This window comes from Stereum hirsutum (assembly GCF_000264905.1).
Source record: "Stereum hirsutum FP-91666 SS1 unplaced genomic scaffold STEHIscaffold_19, whole genome shotgun sequence".
Classification (NCBI taxonomy): Eukaryota; Fungi; Basidiomycota; class Agaricomycetes; order Russulales; family Stereaceae; genus Stereum; species Stereum hirsutum.
The window spans coordinates 708,249-729,688 of record NW_006763149.1 but is presented as its reverse complement, the minus strand read 5'-3'; the positions used below and the strand labels follow the sequence as shown (position 1 = coordinate 729,688).

Genomic DNA, 21,440 nt, shown 5'->3' with positions numbered 1-21,440 from the left:
CTCGAGCCGGTTTCCCTTGGAATGTGGGAATAAGCTTTGCAAGCTCGGTCGCCGTTGTATTACAATTTGATGCGTTGTCCATTGTAAGAACATGCACCTTATAGCCGGTGAGCAGCGTGTCAATGGTAAGACAAAATGAAGACACGATGGAAACGTACATATTTTGCAATACCGTGTCGAGTTAAGCTTTCAGCGATCTTCTTAGCTAGATATTCGCCCGTGTGTCGGTCATCGATCCTAATATATGCGTGTAATTTAGACCCATACGTGAGGAGCGACGGAAAGCGGAGCGGCAAACCTAATCATCTCAACGAGTGCTCGGTACATCACACCATGCTCTTCCCAGGTAATGATCAGACCAAGCTCAGATATGTTGATAGGTGATGCCCAGCCGTCAGTAGCGAGGTGTACATTTCGGTCCCTAGTCTGAGCAAGTGTGAAAGTCCGCCAAGGAGGGGAGCTCAGATTAGAATGCCGACCTCAAAGTATGCGGTAAACCGAGGAATGAATGCTTCGTGTAGGATCAAGAGATCACGTTGACTAGTCTGAGGAGCCGGAAGCTGTGTTCCAGGTCGTAGAAGCTCGACTTCCCTGAGGTACCAAGGATCCTTCAAATGATTGAACGATCGTTTCGAGCAGGCGCAGCGTAGAACAATGATGACCCTATGCATAGCCTCCGAGTAGACAGTAGGAGCCGTGCCAGACCGAGACACAGACAGAAGCTGAAGAGCACTCGCGTTACGCTTCTCGCATGTTCTTGCTGACTTATGCAGGTTGGTGTTACCAGACTTGAAGTCTTCTCGTGTCCGGTAGACCGTTTTGTGCTTCGTATCGCTGAGCCTACACTTAAAGACAGCAACAACTTCATGTGGGCTCCGTTCTGCGTCTTTTGAGAGTGTGACATTGTAGTGCTCTTGTGGGTTCGTGAAATGGTCGGCCCAATCCTCTACGAGACCCGTCACACCTCAAGCAAAAAAAAGAAAACCTTGGGCCACACACCAAGAATATTCCGTTCATCCTCTCCCCACAACTCGGATGTACTCCAAAACCATCTATCCTTCCCTCCTGATGCTTTCGTTTTCTTTGCAGGAGGAGCCCTGGATGATGGTGCCGGTGCATTGGTATCGCTAGCACTTCTAGTCAAGACTTGCCCGGAAGGGACAGAAGAGTTTGTGTTTGGTTGAGCAGAGCTAAGGGAATTACTGAGGGAGGCAGCTTGTTGGCTAGACGAGGGTAGCATGAAAGCATGAAGAGCGAGTTATGATGAAGCTAAGTTACAGTGGTATGCGTGCTATACAGGTACAAAGCGGTCAGGAGCAAAACACGCGCCACCGACGCGCCACCAATTCGCGACGCGTTCTCGACGCGTCAAAGTCACGTCCGCCTTTTGGACGGATCACGACCCCGCCATCTCCGAGAAGCCCATCATCCGCACAGTTCAGCGCGGATGGCATCCAGACGGATGCCGGATGCGTTCTCACGGATTCACATCCGTCAAAACCCGTGGATGGTAGCATCCAGGGAAAGCCCTGGTGCAATCATTCCCTGCAGCACGTGCCCGACGCGACGCGTTGCCATGGCATTTGCAGCGACAAGCCGCGACAACTTTCCTTCCATCTTGGAAACAAAAGTCTTGCTTCGGCGACGAACCGTTCCTGTCATCGTGCAACAGTTGGCCCTGTCAACGTCCCCGACAAGGCGTCTTCCTGTTCCCAACCCCTTTTCTGCCTGTGTAATTGCAGGGGCACCGAACAACTGCGCCTGGTAAGGTCGAGACGCTGGTCGCTCATAACGATATCTAGCTTGTTCCATCTGTCCAATCACCGCTCTGCTATCGCTTTGAATCTGCATTCATACCAGTTCATATATACCTCATTACGTCGCAATCATCCTGTCTGCATTGACTGGAACTGTCGAATAGCCGTCGTCGGGCGGGAATTGTCGTACGGTCGCAACCCAGAATATCACTGAGCAATGCGCATGCGCTATTGATAGGAACGGAGTCTCTAACTCGTATCCCTTCGCAGCCTCGCGGGCCGCCTGCGTTTCATTCCTCACCAGCACCCTCTTTCCTACACTCCATTCGTTATCGTCTGTCTTTTGTTGCCACCGCTCTCTCTCCATTCCGTATCATCGTCCGCTCTGTCCTACTGATCAGCACATCTAAGCAGATCTTTCGCTCTTTTCCTCGTCCCAGTGCTGCAGTAATCCAGCTCAAACTTGCTGGTTCGACTTGACGGTCATTACTGCTCATACAACCCACAAACACGCATATTTCCCGAGGGTCTCCAAGGCTGGATCCCATTCACCCTCTTTACATTCGCCTCCTGCATCGGACGCACTACCACCTACACCTTCGCCGCCGGTAATCCTCTCCAAATTCATCCTGGCGTCGACTCATATATGGCGTCACGATCGAGTGTGCACTCATGCATACTCTTCATCATCACATTCATGTTCTGCCTTTCCTCAGCTCAAGCAGCACCAGTAGCTTCACCGTCTCTGCCGCCATACCCTTACCCCCAGCCTCGTCACAGTTTCTGTTTTAATGACATTCTCACGGCCGTGACAACACCTTCCCTCGAAATCTATCGTGCCTTGATCACCAGGTCCCGGCATACCTCCAGGTCGAGCATCGCCAACGACATCCGCGACACCATTTCCCAAACCCCAGCGAGCTCTTCCGATCCTTCGCCTTCGAAAGCAGAAGTCGGGTCAAGCGCAGATTCTTCGCGCTCCTCTTCGCGTCGCCACAGCGCCCACCTTCTCGCTCGCTCGGTTCAGTTCGAGCAATCTTCTAACGGCACTGTAACCAGTGTCTTCGACTCTTCTACGCTCCAATCGATCGCCCAATCATCTGCCTCTGATGGCAGCGGAACAGGTCTCTGGGGCTCCGTACCGACAATTATCTGGCTAGTGTTTTCTTTTACGTTCGGGGTGCCTATGGCACTCGCAGGTATCAGAGGATGGAGATTCACAGTTGGAAGTGCGGTAGGACTTGCATTGGGCATGGCTTGTACGTTCTGTATTTCACTGACCCCACATCCTCCGTGATCTTAACACACCATCTTATGGTGCTTCAATAGCATGGGCCGCCCTGATAAACACACTCTCCGCCTCTGGCATTTCTGATCTACCTCTCACACTCATCGTCCTCGGTTTCGTCCTCTTCGGCTTCGGACTTGGCCTTTTCTCCTTCATGCGCGTCGGTGGCGTGGCCCTTCTAGGCGTTATTGGTGGCATAGCTTTCGGTCTGCGGATAGTCATAGTCAAGGACGGGCTGTTGGTCTCCAGTAGAGAATTTTACTTCGTGAACTGGATAATCGTTTTGGTTTTCGCGGCGGTTGGTGGGGCAGGTGTGATGATACGGCAGAGGATCGGAATCGTGAGTGCTTTCTTCATTTGAGTTGTACGGGATGAATGCTGAATGTTGATTTGCTTTGGCTATCATTTTACGGCGGATAGCTTTTAAGCTCAGCAAGCGTTGGAACATTCCTAACCGGCCTAGGGATAGACCTCATCATCAATGACCTGGATGGCTGGAGTCGTGGCCTTCGCTTTCTCTTCGATCGCAACACTGCCCATCTCGCTGTACGTACTCCTCGACTTTACCCAAACTTCTTCCTACTCGTATTAATTGCGTTCGACTCTCAATTCTTCATCTATTGCAGGACACTATCACAAATGGCTACCATCCCGCAATCTCCAGCCAGATCATAATCGCCGTCACCTGCGCCCTAATCCCCCTCCTCGCACTCATCCAAAATCGCATCTTCCGCGCTCCCTTCAACCGCGATCGTCCCGAATCATGGATCCTCCAATCAGTCTACGAAGATGATGGGCTGATCCCGAACCCCAATGACCCCAGCGGCGGGACTGGGGACGCAGTATGGCCAAACGGCGAGAAGGGCTTGGATATTGGGCAGGGAAATATGGCGATGCAGCAAGCACCACCGGGGCCGGTTACGGCGAAGGCGGGGAGGTGGTCGATACAGAGGGCCTTGACGAAGAGTCGGTTTAGTTTTACGTGATTGTTTTGCCATTGTGTACGATGGTGTTTCTGCTGTTGTTGGTGTTGTTGTTTCCATTCGTCGTGTTGTTGGTTCGTCGATGAGAGGCGTTGTGCCGTATTTGATTGTGGTAGCTTCGGGAGGGCAACAGGCCTCCGTCCTTTCTTTCCTACATTTCGTTCTTTAGTTTAAACACAATGGGGACTCTGTCTCGCTCAGCTTTCTGCTGTATATTGCTTCGCCGTGCTGTACGTGCTCTCCGAGTCCTCTTTCTGTATTTGTATGAATCATCTGCCTGCGCTATCATGGCCTGCCGACTGCATACCACTAGATCTAAGCTGCTTTAACCTCATCATCCGCTACTCTTCGAGTCTCCTTCTCCACTTATTCTTCTTTGTTTTCATTTTCGTTGGCTCCAATTGCACGGACACTTCATATTCTCGTACCTTACCTCATTTCTTTGTTACTGGTATCACTTCGAAAAAATCCTTTTTTCATTCCCTTTGTCGCGCTCCATTATGCGCATACGTCCGGTGCGGATCTGTGCGGATGCAGCAGATGTACCAATGGACGAAAGATCGATGAAAGAAAGCGAGCAGGAAAGAAATCAAATCAAATAATTATCCACCAAACGAGACTCGGTGCTCACATCCGAAAATCCGTCCGTAAGTTTCATCGTCGTCACAAGGAGCACTATGTATGTACTTCGTCAACGTCACCGCACTCAGAGTAACTTATCTACGGTGTTGTGTAAGGCTGGACCCCTCAGTCACGGTACCAGCACTAATCGACAGCGACAAGGACATTATGTTACACCCACGTCACAGCCTCCTGCATATCCGCCCTCTCAAGGTACATTCACCCGCCCTCCATACCAAAGAATCACTCACTAGCTGCCCCTAAAACCTCTTCGGATCCTGCCAAAGCCCACCCGCCGCACTCCCCAGCCCATTCCCCAGCCCCCTCCCCATCTCACCCAACCCCCCAAACCCTCCCCTCCCACCGCTCAACCCACCCATCCCACCACCACCCACTCCACCAAATCCACCACCCCCACCGCCTCCAAACCTCTTCCGCCCATAAGTCATCCAGCCATACCAAGCCCCGGCACAGACGCCGACGAAGAGCGCGAGTTTGAATAGGGTGGAGAAGAAGGATGAGAAGGAGGATGAGAGGGAGGACGGGTCGGAGCGGTGTTTGTCGCGCTGAGCGTCGGGCTGGGAGAGCACGGCGGAGTAGGATGAGACGGAGATTATGCTGTGTTGGTGGGGATGGTTCCGTTTTCGTGTTTTTTTTTGGAGGGTGCGGTGTGGTCGTGTAGTGTAGTGTAGTGTGGCGTAGAATGGCGTTGGTTAGCTGCCGAAAAACATCATGAAGGAAGAGGGACGTAATGGGACGTACTCGTGCGCATCACTGACGTCGCCCGTCATTGCTGAGAAACCGAGGTATGGGTTCGCGGGTATTGAAACGCCTTTGACGGTGAAACAGTCGTCCCATTGATCCCCTATTACGAAGCGAACCCATCAGCACAAACGGACTCTCTTGATCTTAAGAATGGAAAATATGTTAATGCAAAGAGGACTCACATCCTTGATACTGAATCTTCACATCCAGAACCGAATCCTTAGCATACGTGATTTTAAGCTTCGTGGCGACGTTCGTCCGACGATACTTTGCCTGAGAGTACATTCAAACACGTCAGCCTCATTCGCGTGTCGTTCAGAGGCCACTGAGATTCCACCACATGCGGCGCAGCGGATGCAACAACGATGGGAAACGAAAGTAGCCAAACGATACACGTACCGAGCACGCAGCGATATTTGTCTCATCCCCATCATGCGCCTGATCATAACTCGTCTGCCCATCCCCCATCATCGCCACGATCCTCGGGAAATCATAATTGTGTCGTCCGTTCGCGTACGTGTCGAGGAAGATGGCTAGGCCGTTGAACTTGTCTACATCACCCATTCAATAACATTCCATAGGAGACCGATTTTGCGCAAATATCGGGGTGGGGGTACATGGAAGGGACGGAAGGGAGTGGGAGAAGGGTAAGAGAGAGAGGGAAAGAGAAGGAAAGGAGCAGTACGCACCGATGCTACCGAATATAGGCCCCGGCTGTGCCCTGTCCTTCGTCAACCATATCGCCATTCCGTCACCGAACAGATGTGTTGACTCTCCTGAAATCTATGCGACCGAATCCAACACGCAGTCAGTACCAAAACTCTTTCATGCTGACGGGATGTCGTTGGGGGAGGAAGGATAAGGTATAAACATACCTTGAACTCGATCTCGATGATGTAGTTCGAAGCGGTGATAGGCAGACGGGACCATAACCAGCCCATTAATGACTGCTTATTCCGGGTGAGGCGGACGTGCTTGTTCGTGTTCTATGTCGGGGTTTAGTTAAGTCACGTCGGATATGTACTGTCTTCTACAGCCAAAAGAAGCGGAGGTGATAACGGAGCTACGTACGACATAAGCATCTGCACCGAAGTCCCACCATCTACCAGAACAAAACAAGGGATACTGTAGTCAGTCCTCTGTGCAAAGCTCTCAAAGGATAGATGAAGAAAGTGAGGTGGGACGCCGTGGGATGGGTGAAACGTACCGGTTTTGAAGGTCTTGGTCAATGTATGGTGCGTATAGCGAATGTGTGCGGAGTTGGACCGTCTGAAGAAATAAGAAGTCAGCTCAATAATTCCTTGCATTCTCTTGCATCGTCAAACGCTCGCGTATCTCAAACCACCCTTCCCCGGCCTAACGAACCTACCCACGCCTTCACCAGCCACTCTTCTCCCCATTCAGTCTTTATTTATCGACCCAAACCAACCCAAATCTCCACTTTTCAAGCGCAAAACAAATAGAAAGGTGCAACGCTCACCCTCTCAATCGTCCGATTCGCTATTCGCGTATTCTCGTCAATCGCCAACACGCCCACCGTAACCAACGCCAGCAAAAAGTAAAGCGCCCGGCACGCGAGCATAGTGCGCTCTCGTCCCTCTTCTTTCGACTGATGGACCGGAGTTTTTGTGGCTTAACGGAGAAGAAATAGTAGAGGCCTGAAGAATGGTGAGGCCTAGAGGAATGAGCAAAGACGGAGCGGGAAACGGAGCTGAAGTTGCAGACTGGAAACTTTGACGCGAGTCGGAGACGCGCTCGTTCGACACGTACGCGCTTACTTGCGCTAGGTGGCGTTGTGGCCCACCACACTTCCAACACCAATAGTACCGAAATCAGTTTTGGACGACTGATGCCCACCGAATGCTTACAGTGGAAAGCAGAGTTCAGTCAGTCTTACCTGGGTACAGAACCAAATTCGCACGCAGGATTGTACCAAGAACAATGCACCTAATATAAGCTCACTAAACAGCAGACAATTGTTCAGTTCTCATATGTCCATTAGTTCGTTCGGTTTTAGATTCTGGTTCTAGTTCATCGAATATCACACAGTGACCCTCCGAACTTATAAATAGTCCTTGTAACGTATCCCTGTCTCTCTCTACTAACCAGCCAGCCATGACGGACACAATCTCACATTCATGTACAACCTCGAATCGCCGTACCAACAAACTACATACCACCAAGTGATACCTTCCGCACATCGTCCGTCGACTGACTGGGAGGCTGGTAAAGTAGTTTTGTGGGCATGAACGCCACCGAGACAGAGAAGTCTGCTGTGGTGATCGTATTATGCTGGAAGCTCGAACTTTTGACCTTGGAGAACTCTGTGTCACGTTACAAACTCGGTGAGCAGCTGGTTCTGGTGAAAAGGGGAAGGGGAACAAGAGGAACGTACTTCGTGAAGTAGACATAGAAAAAGTCGAGGTAGAGACCCGTTTGGACCAGGCCAGCTGTGACAGCTATCGGGTCGACCAACCCTTCCGAGAAGTACCTATAGAGCCACCGCGACCGATCAGTCCCATTCTCTCTTCACCCTTACGTCTTGCACCAAAGCACAGATGCGGTCAACGTGAACGCGTAATGCTCACCGGTAAATCCAATTCGGCAAGTACAACCCCCTATACGCGCCCAACGCCGCCAGATAATGCGTCGTGATTGTCTCTGCTTCGCCTGTACGTTGGAGCATGAAGAGCTGCGGGAGGATGGCGACGGATTCGAGGAAGATGGAGAATGACCAGAGGACCTCCGTCGGGGAGAAGGAGTAGTTGAAGATGAGGGCGAGGACGGCAGAGGGACCGAGGAGATACTCGATGCGGAAGGTGTCGATAGAGGGGTCGTTGGTTGGTCTATGTATAAGAATAGTAGAGATGGTCAGAGTACGATGATATGTGGTGGAGTTGCGCATACGCACCGGTACTTGAATTTCATGAGGTACAAAATATAACAGCTGCTCCCGATGAAGAAAATCTTCATGAGGAAGTTATACAACGAGACCCACTCTCCCCAGAGGATGTCGAGATAGCGAGTGACGAAGACGGCGACATAGAGCGCTTGCGTCTTAAACGAGATACCTATATTCGACCGCGTAAAATCCCTGCCAGTCAGCGAACAGGACAAACGCAGAATTCGAGGAAGGCATACCGCGACATGACCTGGTGGTTTGAATCTTGTGCAAGAGGATGAATATAGATGCAAGATGCGACAAGTCGCCTGTCCGTCGTGCACGCCCGGTACCCAGTCAACCCAGTCGAACCCATTCCGACCAATCCGTGCCATTCACCCATAACGCGTCCACGCATGCGCACAAAACCAAACGTCATCGTATAGCACATGCACCACGACCATTCCAAAAAACCAACCCAAAATCAACACAATGCTTGGCATCAACTATATACAAACATGACCCAAACGCACCGAAAAGCCGGAAAATATTCATCTCGTCAACCCTTCGCTACTTTTTGCGAGCAAAGTCGTTCGTCAAAACGTCAAGCACGGTTTCGTTTCGCTTTGTCGCGTTCGTCGACAGCGGTGTGGGGCGTATGACGGTGGGGGAAGGGTGCGAGGAGGACGTGTCGGTCGACGAGGAGCGAGCGTGCACGGTTGCAGGAAGTCGATGACGGCGCGTCGACGTGTACGTGGTGGTCGAGAACAGCGCCTGTTGCGTGTTTCACTCTGTTTGGCTCGCGGGACGCCACTGTGGCACCTGTCTGTCTTGCTTTCGTACCGTCATCTTCGAGCTGTTTCTTCGGCAGATTATTCGCTGTGTTTCTCCGTGCTAGTTCTGCATAATAAGGCTCTGTGGAATATACGAAGACTTGCAGCTGGGGCTTCTTAGTTTTTCGTGCAGCCGAGGCGAAGCTTGGCCACATCGCCGTTATACGATCGAACTTGGTTACAAGAAACTTCTTCACTGCCCTGCTATCTTTCTAAGTAAACTCCAATGCCTTTGAACATTCACGCAGAAGCACTCGAATATCTACGAAAGGAATCTCTCGACATCTACAATCGTATCCACTCGATACAGGAGGACATTGCCTTCGTTGAGAGCGTGCGGGAGGCATATCCGACTCTAACATTTCTGCGTCAGTCCATACCTATGTTGAACTCATACCCAAACTTACGCTCCAACTCAACTTATATTTTTGTCACCCATCGTATAGCAAATTTACGATGTGGCGCCTGGTACACGAACCCAGCACACGTACGTTCAAGTCTTCTTCTACCACCGTGACAGAGCAATGCCATATATCGCACTCGCAGTCCAAGTCATTGACATAGCCATAGAACGCTTTGCAATTCTAGTCCTCAAACGAACCAGCATACTTCAAATCCACCGACGGGCACTACAACAACTGGGGCTTCAACCTCCGGAGACCTAATCTTCATCTCATCACCGTTGCATCGAGGACTAACGGGTACGACACTCCCCACAACAACTCCTATTGTCCAATACAGTTATCTTGGACAGACTAACCTGATATTGACGCGCGACATTGTCATTATGAAAGGCTGATACTCGTTGACTCAACGAGAGCGGGAAAGCGTATACCAGACGCTCTGTCCAAGACGGTACCGATCTGGTGTGCTGTAATCAATCGGGCTATCAGACTCCGACATTCACATCGACAGAGTGAAGCAAGCTCAGACCAGACGAGCGAGATGTGGGATTCAGCTCTATATACGCCACCTGGAGTGATCAGCCCGCAGGAGCATATGCAGATCGAGGGGAGGTTGGATAAGTGGGCTGAGGAGCTTGCTGTGAGTATTTCTGCTGCTCCCTTCTTCTTGTCTGCCGGAAGTGTTATAATAGCTAAGAAATTATATAGGCATCTTCCTATACACTCCCGGATATTCCGTACCCGCTACGTCCCCTTTGGATCACACCGGCCACACGAACGTTTCCCTCTGTACCTCTTCAGTCATCCTCGTCGTTGTCGTCAGACGATAGTGTCACACCAATGTATATTCCGATTATCTGCGTTTCTGCGTCGAGACAAGTTCAGGAGGGTATCGAGAGAAGATCGCAAGGGTTCTCATATGTTCAAGGTTCAGGGGACGACCACGAGCTTTGGGGTATGGTGAGTTAACTTGCGTTCGTTGCTTAATACTGCTTGATCCGTGATACTATCGTCACTTCGGAATTGTAGGGCTTAACACCAGACCTCTTTTGGAAACACGGTTCTACCCTCCTCGACGCTTCTCGCCAAGATCTTGAAGGGATTGTACGACGTATCGTAACCGAAGCCTCGACGTCCTCAAGTAGAGGTAACAGGAAAAATCCACCATCACGGATCGCGAAGGTAGATGGGCGGATACTAGTGTGCTCTATAGAGGATCTGCCGGTAGACATGTCTTCGTCGTCTATGCTTCCACACGACGATATTCCAAGCGATCGGGATACGGCCTTTCTCATCATCTCGCCACCTCCCCTCTCATCCCAATCCGCTTCAAGTTCAGCTCCACTCCCTGAACAGGCCACCAACACCAATCTTACCTTAGGATCTCGTTCCTCTACTCCACCCCAACCAAAGATCCTTCACCTCTACCTCGACTCCGGGAAAAAAGGCCAACACTCTTTCCTCCACAGCGTTCTCCCGCAATCTCTTGACTTCATTTCGTCCCATCTCGCACAAGACCGACGACAACAGGGGGAAGAGGAAGGAGTATATCGAGGTCGGGACGTCTGTATCGCCTGCGAATCGGGCAAAGACGCGAGCGTGGGTGTGGCGGTAGCGGCGTTGCAGATCTTGTTTGATGACGAGGGGCGGTATCGAGGCGCTGAGTCGGACGGTTTGGTTGGTGGACGTATTGGTACAGGTGAGTCTATCATCTCTGCCTTCCTTATGAGAATGGGATGGAATTGCGATATTGATGTCGACTTTTGTGTTTTTGTTTTGTTTTTCTTGCGAGAAACAGCTGCGACGAAGCAGAGCATCCGCAGACGGCTGGAATGGATTATTGCGTCGAGACCACAGGCTAATCCTTCCAGAACGACGTTGAAGAGAGTTAATGACTTCTTACTTTCCTCGCAGAGTCAGATATCGTAAAATAAAATAAACTGATTCAAATGCGTAGACTTGGAGATGGCTAGTACTTTCCGACATCCACCTATACCGAGCGGTGTGGCCTACATACGGTATGAAGCCTCGCACCATTATCTCGCCTATGCTAAGGATGTTTAGACGAACAATCTGATAGCTCTTCCACTTTACATTCCCTCCTTGGAGGGTGGGTGGACTGATAATGATCGTGAGCGATGTGTGGTGCGCGAGGATCACATAAACATCCAGGTGATTGAACTGAATATTTTCAAGCTGGGTGTGAGGACATAGCCCATTAATGCGTTTCCTGCGTAAATTACATAGTGTCATTAGAGTAGTCAGATATCTTGGTTCGTAAGTCCAAATGGCTAAGATTCTGTGAAATAGATACCGCTATAAACAACACCCCTTCTAAACTATTTACCAACACGAAGACCTATGTAGACCAACATCTTATCAGATCTACCGCGACTCAGGCTGAGCCTCAGCTTCTCCGACCTCTGCCAACAACCTCTGAAATTCTTCTTCGGGCATTTCGTAGCTTTCCTCTCGACTCGGGAAACTCCCCTCCTTCACCGCTCTCGCATACTCCCCTACGCCCTCCGTTTCCCTCTCCCCAACCTGTGCAAACCTCCTCACAAACTTCGCCTTCTTACCCTCCCACCTCCCCATCGCATCGTCCCACACTAGCACCTGTCCATTCGTCCCCTTCCCCGCTCCAATCCCAATCGTCGGCACCCCCACCCTCTTCGTGATATACTCTCCCAACCTCGTCGGAATCGCCTCCAACACCATCGCGAACGCTCCTGCCTCTTCCAATGCAAGAGCGGCATCCAATATTCCCTTCGCAGACTTCGCATCTCTCCCCTGCACACGATACCCACTCAACGCAACGTGTCTCTGCGGCAGCAACCCCACATGCGCCATCACCGGAATCCCAACACTCGTCATCCTCCTCACCGTTTCCACCAACTCCTCGCCACCCTCCATCTTCACACCCTCCACGCCACCCTCCTTCACCAGACGGATAGCATTCCGAATCGCGTCTTCTGGTGAGGTCTGATATGTGCCGAAGGGAAGGTCAGCGAGGAAGAAAGGTTTGGTGGAGTGTGGGTGAGAGAGACCGCGGGAGACGGCTCGACAGTGGTGGATCATTTCATCGAGCGTGAGGAGGGTTGTGGATGGGAGACCAAGAGCGACTTGTGCGAGGGAGTCGCCGACGAGGCAGATGTCAATTGTGGCTTGGTGGTGCGGTATTTGTGGTGAAGAGATAGGTGGGGACGAAGATGAAGAGGGGTATGGAGATGAGGGTGGAGGTATTCGGGCGGTGGAAAGTGCGAGGGCGGTCGGGTAGTCGTATGCGGTGAGCATCGTTATAGGTATGCCTTTTTCTCGCATCGAATGCAACGACTGAATTGTCACCTTCTTACGCCGCGGTGGTGTGGCTGGTTCCACACGCAATAAATATTAATCTTAGACGAGGGATAGAAAACGAAAGGAAACGCACGAGAACTCGACGAAATAGCACTTTGTGATGAGCCTGGATTGACCGCTGGCCTCACGCTCATCCACCTCCGAGTCTCTCTTGTACCCACTCCTCTCCCCGATGACTCCCGTCCCAACGTCGATTCACCGACCATCTTCCCAGCATCCGTACATCCTGAGCCTGAGCATGTCGTCCGACGCCGTAAGAAGGTAGAAGACAGCCCGCGTGACGCCCGAACAGGAAGCGCCATAGTCAAATTTGAGTGAGCGAAGCGGCTTATGTACGCGATCCCTCTTCCTTCTGAGATTGGGAATGCGAAGATGTTGAGAATCCGAGCTGTCGAAGAAGATCGGCGTAGTTGAAAACCCAAAAAAGCGTAGATCCCGTCAACTCTGTCAGTCGGCCGCAAGAACGATGGGGCCGATGTGCTGGACGCGGTGTAAAAGAGAAAAGACAAGAGTTTCACTCGAAGGATGGCGAAAAGACGATAGCACACGACCGCAAGCTCGAATGTGTATGTGAGACCGGTCGAGCTTTATAAAGCCTCAGAACAGCAAATCTCGGTCATGATCCGATGAGTGCACACTGCATGGGTCGATGAGACACCATCACGCACAGACGCACTCCTTTCTAATTCGTTCGAATCGTACCAGAAACACCGGTGCAGGGACGCACTGTGCACGTGAAAGGGGCTGAATGTCACCTCTAAGGGAGGTTGACTTCCACTTTTCACTTGTTAAACGAGTCGCTCAGGGTGCAGCCGGCGATGGAGTGAATGCGGGTGAGACGGGAAATGTGAAATAACAATGCAGGAAAGTCAACTTCGGTCTGCCCTAAAGTTCACCGCCACAGCGGATGCGTGGCACAGCTTCTGCGGCGATCCCCCCCGCGTCTTGCTACTTCCGTTTCAACCACGACGTAGAGCGACATTCTGGTATTTGCACACCTGCGAATGGGTATCTCTAGGTCGTTGTAGTCGGTATGTCTTTGTGGTTCCGTTTCTCTTATTTTTTGACATGAACGATTCACGTATCCCAGTTGTGCAGGCGAGTCCCACCGAGGGCTCTTCCTCGCTACGCAGAACCTCGAATCGCCCGCCTGGTTCGCCCCGTCACCTTACTCATTCTCGAGCGATGTCCTTACTGACTATGACTCTATGTACAGATGTGTCTTCAACTGGGAGAACTAATGGTGAAGAGTACCGTGTGGATGCAGGATATCGTCCAATATCCGAATCATGTTTCGTTGGTGCGTGACTTTTCACTTGTAATGATTGGCATAGAGAAGTTTCGGACACGTCAGCGCGAGTGAAGAGTGCATGTCCTTCATTTTCCGGTGCGTGACTTCTTTGTTTGGTACGCCTGCTTACCGTGTAAGCATCCCAATGTCTGGGCCTCTTGAGTCTTGTTACGGTTCGACTTGCCCCATCTTTAGGTTTTGCTTTCTTCTACAATGAGACACTTAGATGGGATAGCATGTATACTCCGAGTTACGTAGGGTCAATAGTGTTGGTCTCTTGGTTATCCAGTTTCAACCTTCGCTAGCTAGTCGCTTTGAAGCCCTCATAGTATCTGTAACTGTATGTAGGCTCTGTTGTGTATTGTATTTTTTTTGCCAATAAAATATACTACAAGTTGAGAGCCATACACGTTGAATTGTTGTGAGCAAACTTGGTGGCATACAATTGGTGACATTTACTGCGTGAGAGGGTTGATTCCCGCTCTGTGCGATGTGAGTGAATTCGGCAATATAAAGGGTGGCTCTCAATCCCCTTCGTTTATACCGTGAGACAGATGAAATGTACCCCACACAGGTGAACTTTCTACCAGCAGGAGACTGAATGGAATTAGGTTTACAGGTTTTCCTTCGGTTGACTTTCAACCTTTTCGAAGTGCACAGTGCGACGGGGACGGGTATGATAATGGACGGTCGTCGAATCAGCTGCTGGCATCGGATTGCGTGCGCGACAGGACAGCGGCCTGCTTTTGTAACTGTTGCCGCTGGTACATAGCTTGCGCTACATCCATACGGCGTCCTGGGTGGCCTGATGGCTCAGATCTTCCAGTTAGAGATTTTGTGCGCCGAGACATGTGTGAGGTCTTCGAGAAGAGCGTGGGATAACTGTTTCTTTCGATAGCGGCGCCTGTGGCGTTCGGCGCTCGGAGTGGTCTACGGGCGCCACACATTTTCTCGGAGCATTGCTCTGCATAAAATTGAACAAGGTTGAGACAGAGGTGGTAAAAAAAGCGCAAGAGCGTCTTTGTCTGAACATTGAGTCAAGTCTCACAACACTGCCAACTTTGGACCAACCGACACCAACAATAATCGATTGATCCCACAACACAACGCCACTGCAGAACACTACCACCCACACAACACCGACGGCTACAACCACGCTCGTAAGTATAGCTACAGATTAATCCACAACGAACCAAAAACAGACAGACAGAATCTATGTACCTCCGAGTAAAGCAAAGTGACGTAAAGTAGCGACAGTATATGAACATGAAAATAAAGGGCAAAGCGACGTGTCCATGCACGGAGGTCCATCTCGAAACCAAGTGACCGATGGAAAGACGAGGGGCAGGCATGGAAGGTGGGAGAATGCTTGGACCGAGCCAAGGTTGCATGACAGTAGGTAAGTAAGGATAAAGTACGCATGTCAAAAAGAAACAAATCGTGGCCATCGCTACACTAGGCAGCTCTGGCGTGGGTCATTTCGTGAGATGAAGCAAAGTGAAAGGCGATGATAAAGACGACGACAAGAGTCCTGAGCTCATCCAGCTACCAAATAAAATCCACCAACATGGTATCCAGCGCGTGTGTGACAGAAGTCCGTATCCACCATGAAACAGTCAGACTGAAAGAGGCCACGATGAGTGAGAAGCGCTCATCCGACGACACAGGAGCCGCAAGAGGAGATCCCTGTTCCTTGAAGATCACACGTCGAGAGCGTCCTTCCGCAAATGTTCGTTTCTTGATCCGCCGTCAGCGTCAGCGTCTCGTTAGTCACGATCCTATTAATATTCCGCGCCCAATGTCCAAGCATCCAGAGTGAGCAGTTCAACGCCACAAGTCAACAAGTCAGCAATTAAACTAGCTTGTGAGCAGGAAAGGGAGAGACATACAGCTGCGTTAACGGCATCGCACCAAGAGTCGTAGGTAACGAAGACCCCATCTGCGTATTCTTGACGAGAACGAGCGTCGTGAGATTCGAGTTAGCAAGCGTATCGTTTGGGAGAGCGGTCAGTGCTGTTGATTCGAGGTGGAGGGACGTGAGCGAGGATAAGGAGAGGAATGAGTTGGGGATTGATCCGCCTGTGCGTGTTCGTGGAATTTGATGTCAGTGATCGAAAAATTAACGATAGAATAAGAAGGGGAGGGAGGAGGGAGAAGGGAGACGCACCAGGGATCGTGCCGTCGCCTATGATCTGCAAACTCGACAAGGCGGTAAGATTGCCAAACTCAACGGGTATCGACGCGGGGACCGCAGGCGTCGTCAACTCCCTATACACCACACACAGCCATAGTCAGCGCCCTGTCTCCCACGTCCAAACACATACGGAAAGAGAGATAAAGGGGGAAGAGGGATGAACGTACAGAGACGAGACCCTCGACGACCCGTCACAGGTCACCCCGCTCCACGAACAAAACTTCACATCTTCCACCCAGCCACCATTCTCCAACCCGCTCTGCCCCGTTGAGTCCGAATCCTCCCAGAGTGCCCTAAGCGCACAGAACTGGGTCGCTTCGAGCGCGGCGGGATTTTCGTCCGTAACGCTTGATGGAAGGGCGGAGAGGAGGGGAAGACAGGTAGAGCAGGGATACGTAGTTGGAGAATTGGGAGCGTTGACGGTGTATTCCGTGATGCATTCTTGCACGGCAGCAGAGAGAGTCGAAGACGAGGATGACGATGCTGAGGGCGCAGACGCCGTTGTAGTACCCGAGCCAGATGATGAAGACGAAGAAGTACCGGGAGACAGAACCTTGGCGTCCAACGCCACGAGATTGGCGAAGACCCAAAGAAGAAACAAAAGGCCGAGGAAAATGAGGAATTTCCGTCTCCACTTCTTCAACGTTCCCTCCTGTTGCTTCTTCTGATGGTCATGATGGTGCGGACAACACGTACATCTAGGAAGATGTTGGTCTTGCTCTTGTTGAGCATACGTGGGAGGGTTTCGTTTCTCGATGTTCAGAGGTGCCCATTGCTCCATCTGCACCGTCTCCTGCATCGCGATTCCGAAATCAGGCTCCGAATGCTCCTTCTTCAACGACTTCGCATCGAACAAGAACTTCGTGAACCGATCCCTTATCCCCCAGCCTGACTCCCTCCGGGGACTAGGAGTTGCTAACCGTGAACGATCGTCCAAAGGAACTTCCATTATCGGAGGGTCATCCGCTTTCTCCAGATCCTGAGCCTTCGAGCGCGGTGAAAACATCGTCGAAGAGCCGAACGAGTATGTGCTGCGCTGGTTGGAGTGGGTGGAGGAAGAGGCTCGATGAAGGGGAGGTACAGGTGGTGGGGGTGAGTCGGGTGAGAAGTGGGAGTGTTCGAGTTGGAGGTCGGGATGAGGAACATCGATGGAGAGATGTTCCTTGAACTTGGATGGAAAACGGAACGAAGACCTGTTGTCCGTCGGTGAAGATGTACGGAACTCGTTTGGCGCGTGATTGGAATGGCTCGTCATTATTTCCAAGTGATCAGTGGATATCTTCGTAGGGCGTCTGAGTGGTGAGAATCTTGTGCCAGCAGGAATAGTCGAGGAGTGAGTGAAAGTTGCAGGAAAGAAAAGAAAGAAAGAAAGGTTCGTAAGCGTAAAGAAGGTACAATAGACGGTCTGAAGTTGTTTTTAGCCGTTCGGCGAGGCTAGCGTAGAGAGGCAACGGAACGCCTCCGCGGTGAGAGAGCGAAGGCAAAGAAGTTGGACCGTGCCTTTTTGGGAGACAATGAGACCAATGCAGATGACGTCACGACTGCGAAAACAATAACGTGGAACTGAGTGACACGATATGTGACGAGGCGGTTTAATTGTTCGACACATTGAGAAGATTACCAGGGAAACTACTGCTGTGCAGAATCCGCAGGCCGCAGGGGCCAGGATCCAAGAATAAACGACGAACATCTTCGTGGGACATACGGTGTCGGATTTTCTGCGACAATTTCATGGTCGCCACAGTCACGGATGGCGATCTTACAAGAGGAAACGAGTCATATAGACGATACCGGCTCGTCCAGTCAGTGCTGCACAGGCAAAGGATGCAGGCCGAGAGAGCAAAGAAAACAAGGAAAATGGCGGATCTGGAACAAAGAATGATCGGCGTGACGTGGCGTCTAAAATTGGGTGCTTCAATGCACGGCGGTTGCCGTGCTAACTCTTCTTGAAATCCCTTCAAACTCCCGCTCAGCTCCTAGTTTCGATGATCCTGTGTAACCTTCCCTGATAGGCGCTTTCTCGCGCAATGGCCACGGTAACAACGAGTCTAGCCTCAGCTACTAGACCGTTCAACCCGATTCATGGAAAGAAATGCTCCCTGACATTGGCTCGCCCATGTCCAGAACTTCCATCTTGAACGCATTGACCGTTCTCTGAACACTTGACTTGAAAAGTCGGCATTATGTGCAAGATCCTTATTTTTGGCACGAATCATGCTATGGCCGTATTTTTGTGCTTCCACGAGGATGATCGCCCGGGTACTATCGAAAATCATCGCCACCAGGCCAGTTCAGCGCTGTGACTATCCCCTACTGGACTCGAAATTCCACGCTCGCATGGAACACACAGTCATGAAACAGGACCCGCCGCCTCGCTCTCTCCTAAGAGCCGCGAAAGCACCGCTCAACGCCTCTCCTCACGACGTACCATCATGGAGGGAATTCTGACTCTGAGTCCTTCAGTCTCTGCTCTCTTTACTCAAATTTCCTCCCATGTCCAGATTAGCAGTGCTGTCCTCGGACTGGTATTCTTGGTGTTTGCCTCGCGAGTGGTTCGTCGCGATAAAACCGTAAGTATTCACCCTCAGCGTCATACTCGCACCAGCCTTTGATCCATACCGCCGACAATTATCAGGTGAACATACCAATGATCGGGAAATCCTCCTGGGATTGGCTAGGCTTTTTCTTCCCCGCATTCGATTTAATCACCCTCAATGCATGCAGAGCGAACCTCATCGAGGGATCGTCCAGAGTAAGTGGCTTCAAGTTATCTGTACTCTACATCCAGAATCGCATTGTCTGCTCTCCATATTGATTCTCGGCTCGAAGTACCCCAGCGGATGGTTCCGAATACACCTATTCCCTTTCGGCACAACAGTCGTAGCGAATGGTCCTGAACTCGTCGACGAACTCTGTAACGCGCCAGATGACGCGTTCTCGCTTGCGGATTTTGCTGAGAAAGTGAGCACAAGCCCCTTCGCTGCTTTCAAACTATCAACCAACCCTCTCAGAATTTCTGATGCTAATGCAGACTGACCGACGGTAGATCCTTCATATTCGATATACCATCTCGCCAACACTCAGACAATCTCGGTATCACATTCCAATAGTCCGAAACACGCTTACGCGGAATCTTGGGGTTCTCTTTTCTGCTCTCGTCGACGAGATGAACGCTGCGTTTGCCGATTCTGTGTTTAATTTCGATTCCGATATCGGGGCAAATGGACGGAAAGGGGAGGGCGAGTGGAGGGGCGTTGTGGTGCATAGGAATATAATGAAGCTGGTCTGTAGGGTGACGAACAGGGTAGTCGTTGGGGCGCCATTGTGTAAGTCTCTTTGGCTCAGAGATATTCACGCCGAAAGTCTGTAAGTATTGGAGCTCATTGACTGACCGTCTTCCGATGTGTTGTAGGTCGAAACCGGGAATATCGCAACTTGAATATTGATTTCACGATGGACGTGGCGAAAAGAGCGGTCTTTATTAACCTCTTCCCAGCGTTTCTTCACCGGTAGGTACTCACTCTTCTGATACTCGTTGATTCAAGATCGTGATCCGTCGCTTACTGCTCGAGATAGTCTCATAGGCCCCCTACTCTCTAAAACTAAGAAATATCAACGTCAAATGCGGCGTCTTGTGGGCGATATGATTGAAGAACGCAAGGCAAAACTCTCCAAGGATAAACATTACGAGGACAAGCCGGTTCGTTCTCAACTTACCCTCCTTCACACATTCACATGTTTCGTATACCCATCCTGACGATGTTCGTTGAAACCGTAGAATGATTACCTGATGTGGCTCATCGAGCAGGCTCCATCAGGGGCCGAAGGGACGACGGAAGCCCTCATCGTCCGTCTGCTCCAGATGAATTTCTCGTCGATTCATGCGACCAGTATGGTATGTCTCTCCTAGATCACCTTCACGACAAACACCGCCACAGCATAACTGAACATTCATTGTCGTTTGTCAGACCTTAACACACGCGATCTTCTATCTGGCCACATATCCAGAGTACATCCCTCTTCTGCGCGCAGAAGCCGATGCGGTGATTAGCGAGGACGGATGGACGAAGAAGGGTATGCAGAGGATGAGGAGGTTGGATAGTTTCTTGAGGGAGAGCTCGAGGATTAATGCCGTCACCCTTAGTACGCTGTCTTCTTCTCTTCTCATACGCTTGAACCAACACAAACTGATGTGGCCCACTCCTCACCTAGCTTCGCTCAACCGTTACGCCCTCCGGGACTATACTTTCCAAGACGGGACTTTTATACCCAAAGGCACCTTTGTTACCGCATCGCTTCATTCTCTTCATATGAATGACGGGACATACGAGGACGCGGAGAAGTTCGATCCGTGGAGGTTTGTCGAGAAGGGGGCGAATGAAGAGGTTTTGGAAGAGAGCATGGCGCGTCAGTTCACGAGCACGAGCGCGGAATATCTGGCATTTGGCTCGGGAAAACACGTATGGTATGCCTTCCCCTCTCCTTCTCTCAAGCCATCTGCGCGATTCTGACCGACTGAGGTGCAATATTCAGCCCAGGGCGATTCTTCGCAGCGAACGAGATCAAAGCAATTCTGTGTTACTTTATTCTGAATTATGATCTTAGGCTTCCGGGTGGTGTCACAGAGCGTCCGCCTAACCAATATTTTGGAACGTCTGTTCTTCCGAATCAGAGGGCCGAGGTTTTGTTCAGGCCACGGAGGAGGGCGTGAGCGGGGATGTAATCGATTCAGAAGGTGATTATTTGGGGAGTCATGGGTAGTGGTTTTCAGTAGATTGGATGTACCATAGATACACAATATATACCACAGCACTTATTCCCGTATTGGCGTTGAAAGGATGCGGTGGCCCAAGCCCCAGTCAATTGCAAAGGGTGGCGCGGTGTCTGCCGGATGACGTTTAGCGAGAGGAGACACAGGACGCGCCAGACAATTGCAGCACGCTCACCAGTACCACCACCATCGTTCAATCGCCGCAACACAATGCGCATAGGACACCCTTAGACTCGGGATACGTTCTCTTTTCATTTTTATTGTCTGGTGCGTATCTCTGTTTGAATTATGTTTA

General features: G+C 50.9%; 9 protein-coding genes across 9 annotated transcripts; 4 read left to right on the top strand and 5 right to left on the bottom strand.

Moving 5' to 3' along the window:
• Window positions 1-461: 461 nt before the first annotated feature.
• On the bottom strand, window positions 462-692 carry STEHIDRAFT_68018 (uncharacterized protein; the record flags this gene model as incomplete). The annotated part of the gene is made up of 1 exon (XM_007309964.1): window positions 462-692. A coding segment is annotated over one exon (231 nt), but the record flags the coding sequence as incomplete, so codon positions are not given.
• Window positions 693-2,454: 1,762 nt separating this feature from the next.
• On the top strand, window positions 2,455-4,031 carry STEHIDRAFT_115616 (uncharacterized protein; the record flags this gene model as incomplete). Its single annotated transcript, XM_007310169.1, has 4 exons — window positions 2,455-3,016; window positions 3,087-3,385; window positions 3,466-3,591; window positions 3,672-4,031. 4 exons carry the CDS (start codon window positions 2,455-2,457, stop codon window positions 4,029-4,031), a joined length of 1,347 nt encoding a protein of 448 aa, XP_007310231.1.
• Window positions 4,032-4,611: 580 nt separating this feature from the next.
• STEHIDRAFT_150447 (uncharacterized protein) lies at window positions 4,612-7,117 on the bottom strand. The gene is made up of 9 exons (XM_007310168.1): window positions 6,895-7,117; window positions 6,622-6,683; window positions 6,486-6,516; window positions 6,290-6,400; window positions 6,104-6,197; window positions 5,814-5,965; window positions 5,597-5,687; window positions 5,412-5,514; window positions 4,612-5,267 (listed from the first exon to the last, which is right to left on the bottom strand). The coding sequence occupies exons 1-9, from the start codon at window positions 6,994-6,996 to the stop codon at window positions 4,910-4,912; spliced, it is 1,104 nt and encodes a 367-aa protein (XP_007310230.1). The 5' UTR covers window positions 6,997-7,117; the 3' UTR covers window positions 4,612-4,909.
• Window positions 7,118-7,415: 298 nt separating this feature from the next.
• Window positions 7,416-9,029, bottom strand: STEHIDRAFT_87046 (ER lumen protein retaining receptor). Its single transcript, XM_007310167.1, has 6 exons — window positions 8,829-9,029; window positions 8,556-8,624; window positions 8,326-8,485; window positions 8,003-8,260; window positions 7,810-7,905; window positions 7,416-7,738 (listed from the first exon to the last, which is right to left on the bottom strand). Exons 1-6 carry the CDS (start codon window positions 8,848-8,850, stop codon window positions 7,702-7,704), a joined length of 642 nt encoding a protein of 213 aa, XP_007310229.1. The 5' UTR covers window positions 8,851-9,029; the 3' UTR covers window positions 7,416-7,701.
• Window positions 9,030-9,354: 325 nt separating this feature from the next.
• STEHIDRAFT_135114 (initiator tRNA phosphoribosyl transferase) lies at window positions 9,355-11,609 on the top strand (the record flags this gene model as incomplete). Its single annotated transcript, XM_007310166.1, has 8 exons — window positions 9,355-9,496; window positions 9,575-9,615; window positions 9,717-9,829; window positions 9,923-10,172; window positions 10,241-10,492; window positions 10,562-11,231; window positions 11,325-11,457; window positions 11,588-11,609. The coding sequence occupies 8 exons, from the start codon at window positions 9,355-9,357 to the stop codon at window positions 11,607-11,609; spliced, it is 1,623 nt and encodes a 540-aa protein (XP_007310228.1).
• Window positions 11,610-11,860: 251 nt separating this feature from the next.
• On the bottom strand, window positions 11,861-13,706 carry STEHIDRAFT_87038 (uncharacterized protein). Its single transcript, XM_007310165.1, has 2 exons — window positions 12,963-13,706; window positions 11,861-12,900 (listed from the first exon to the last, which is right to left on the bottom strand). Exons 1-2 carry the CDS (start codon window positions 13,189-13,191, stop codon window positions 11,918-11,920), a joined length of 1,212 nt encoding a protein of 403 aa, XP_007310227.1. The 5' UTR covers window positions 13,192-13,706; the 3' UTR covers window positions 11,861-11,917.
• A 170-nt stretch (window positions 13,707-13,876) lies between these two features.
• On the top strand, window positions 13,877-14,500 carry STEHIDRAFT_125761 (uncharacterized protein). Its single transcript, XM_007310164.1, has 2 exons — window positions 13,877-14,042; window positions 14,106-14,500. The coding sequence occupies exons 1-2, from the start codon at window positions 13,958-13,960 to the stop codon at window positions 14,195-14,197; spliced, it is 177 nt and encodes a 58-aa protein (XP_007310226.1). The 5' UTR covers window positions 13,877-13,957; the 3' UTR covers window positions 14,198-14,500.
• Window positions 14,501-15,206: 706 nt separating this feature from the next.
• On the bottom strand, window positions 15,207-18,232 carry STEHIDRAFT_125760 (uncharacterized protein). Its single transcript, XM_007310163.1, has 4 exons — window positions 16,542-18,232; window positions 16,348-16,448; window positions 16,070-16,259; window positions 15,207-15,958 (listed from the first exon to the last, which is right to left on the bottom strand). Exons 1-4 carry the CDS (start codon window positions 17,627-17,629, stop codon window positions 15,832-15,834), a joined length of 1,506 nt encoding a protein of 501 aa, XP_007310225.1. The 5' UTR covers window positions 17,630-18,232; the 3' UTR covers window positions 15,207-15,831.
• Window positions 18,233-19,021: 789 nt separating this feature from the next.
• STEHIDRAFT_150441 (cytochrome P450) lies at window positions 19,022-21,122 on the top strand (the record flags this gene model as incomplete). Its single annotated transcript, XM_007310162.1, has 9 exons — window positions 19,022-19,126; window positions 19,204-19,335; window positions 19,421-19,700; window positions 19,787-19,883; window positions 19,951-20,074; window positions 20,153-20,269; window positions 20,343-20,517; window positions 20,587-20,839; window positions 20,908-21,122. The coding sequence occupies 9 exons, from the start codon at window positions 19,022-19,024 to the stop codon at window positions 21,083-21,085; spliced, it is 1,461 nt and encodes a 486-aa protein (XP_007310224.1). The 3' UTR covers window positions 21,086-21,122.
• Between the last annotated feature and the right edge of the window lie 318 nt (window positions 21,123-21,440).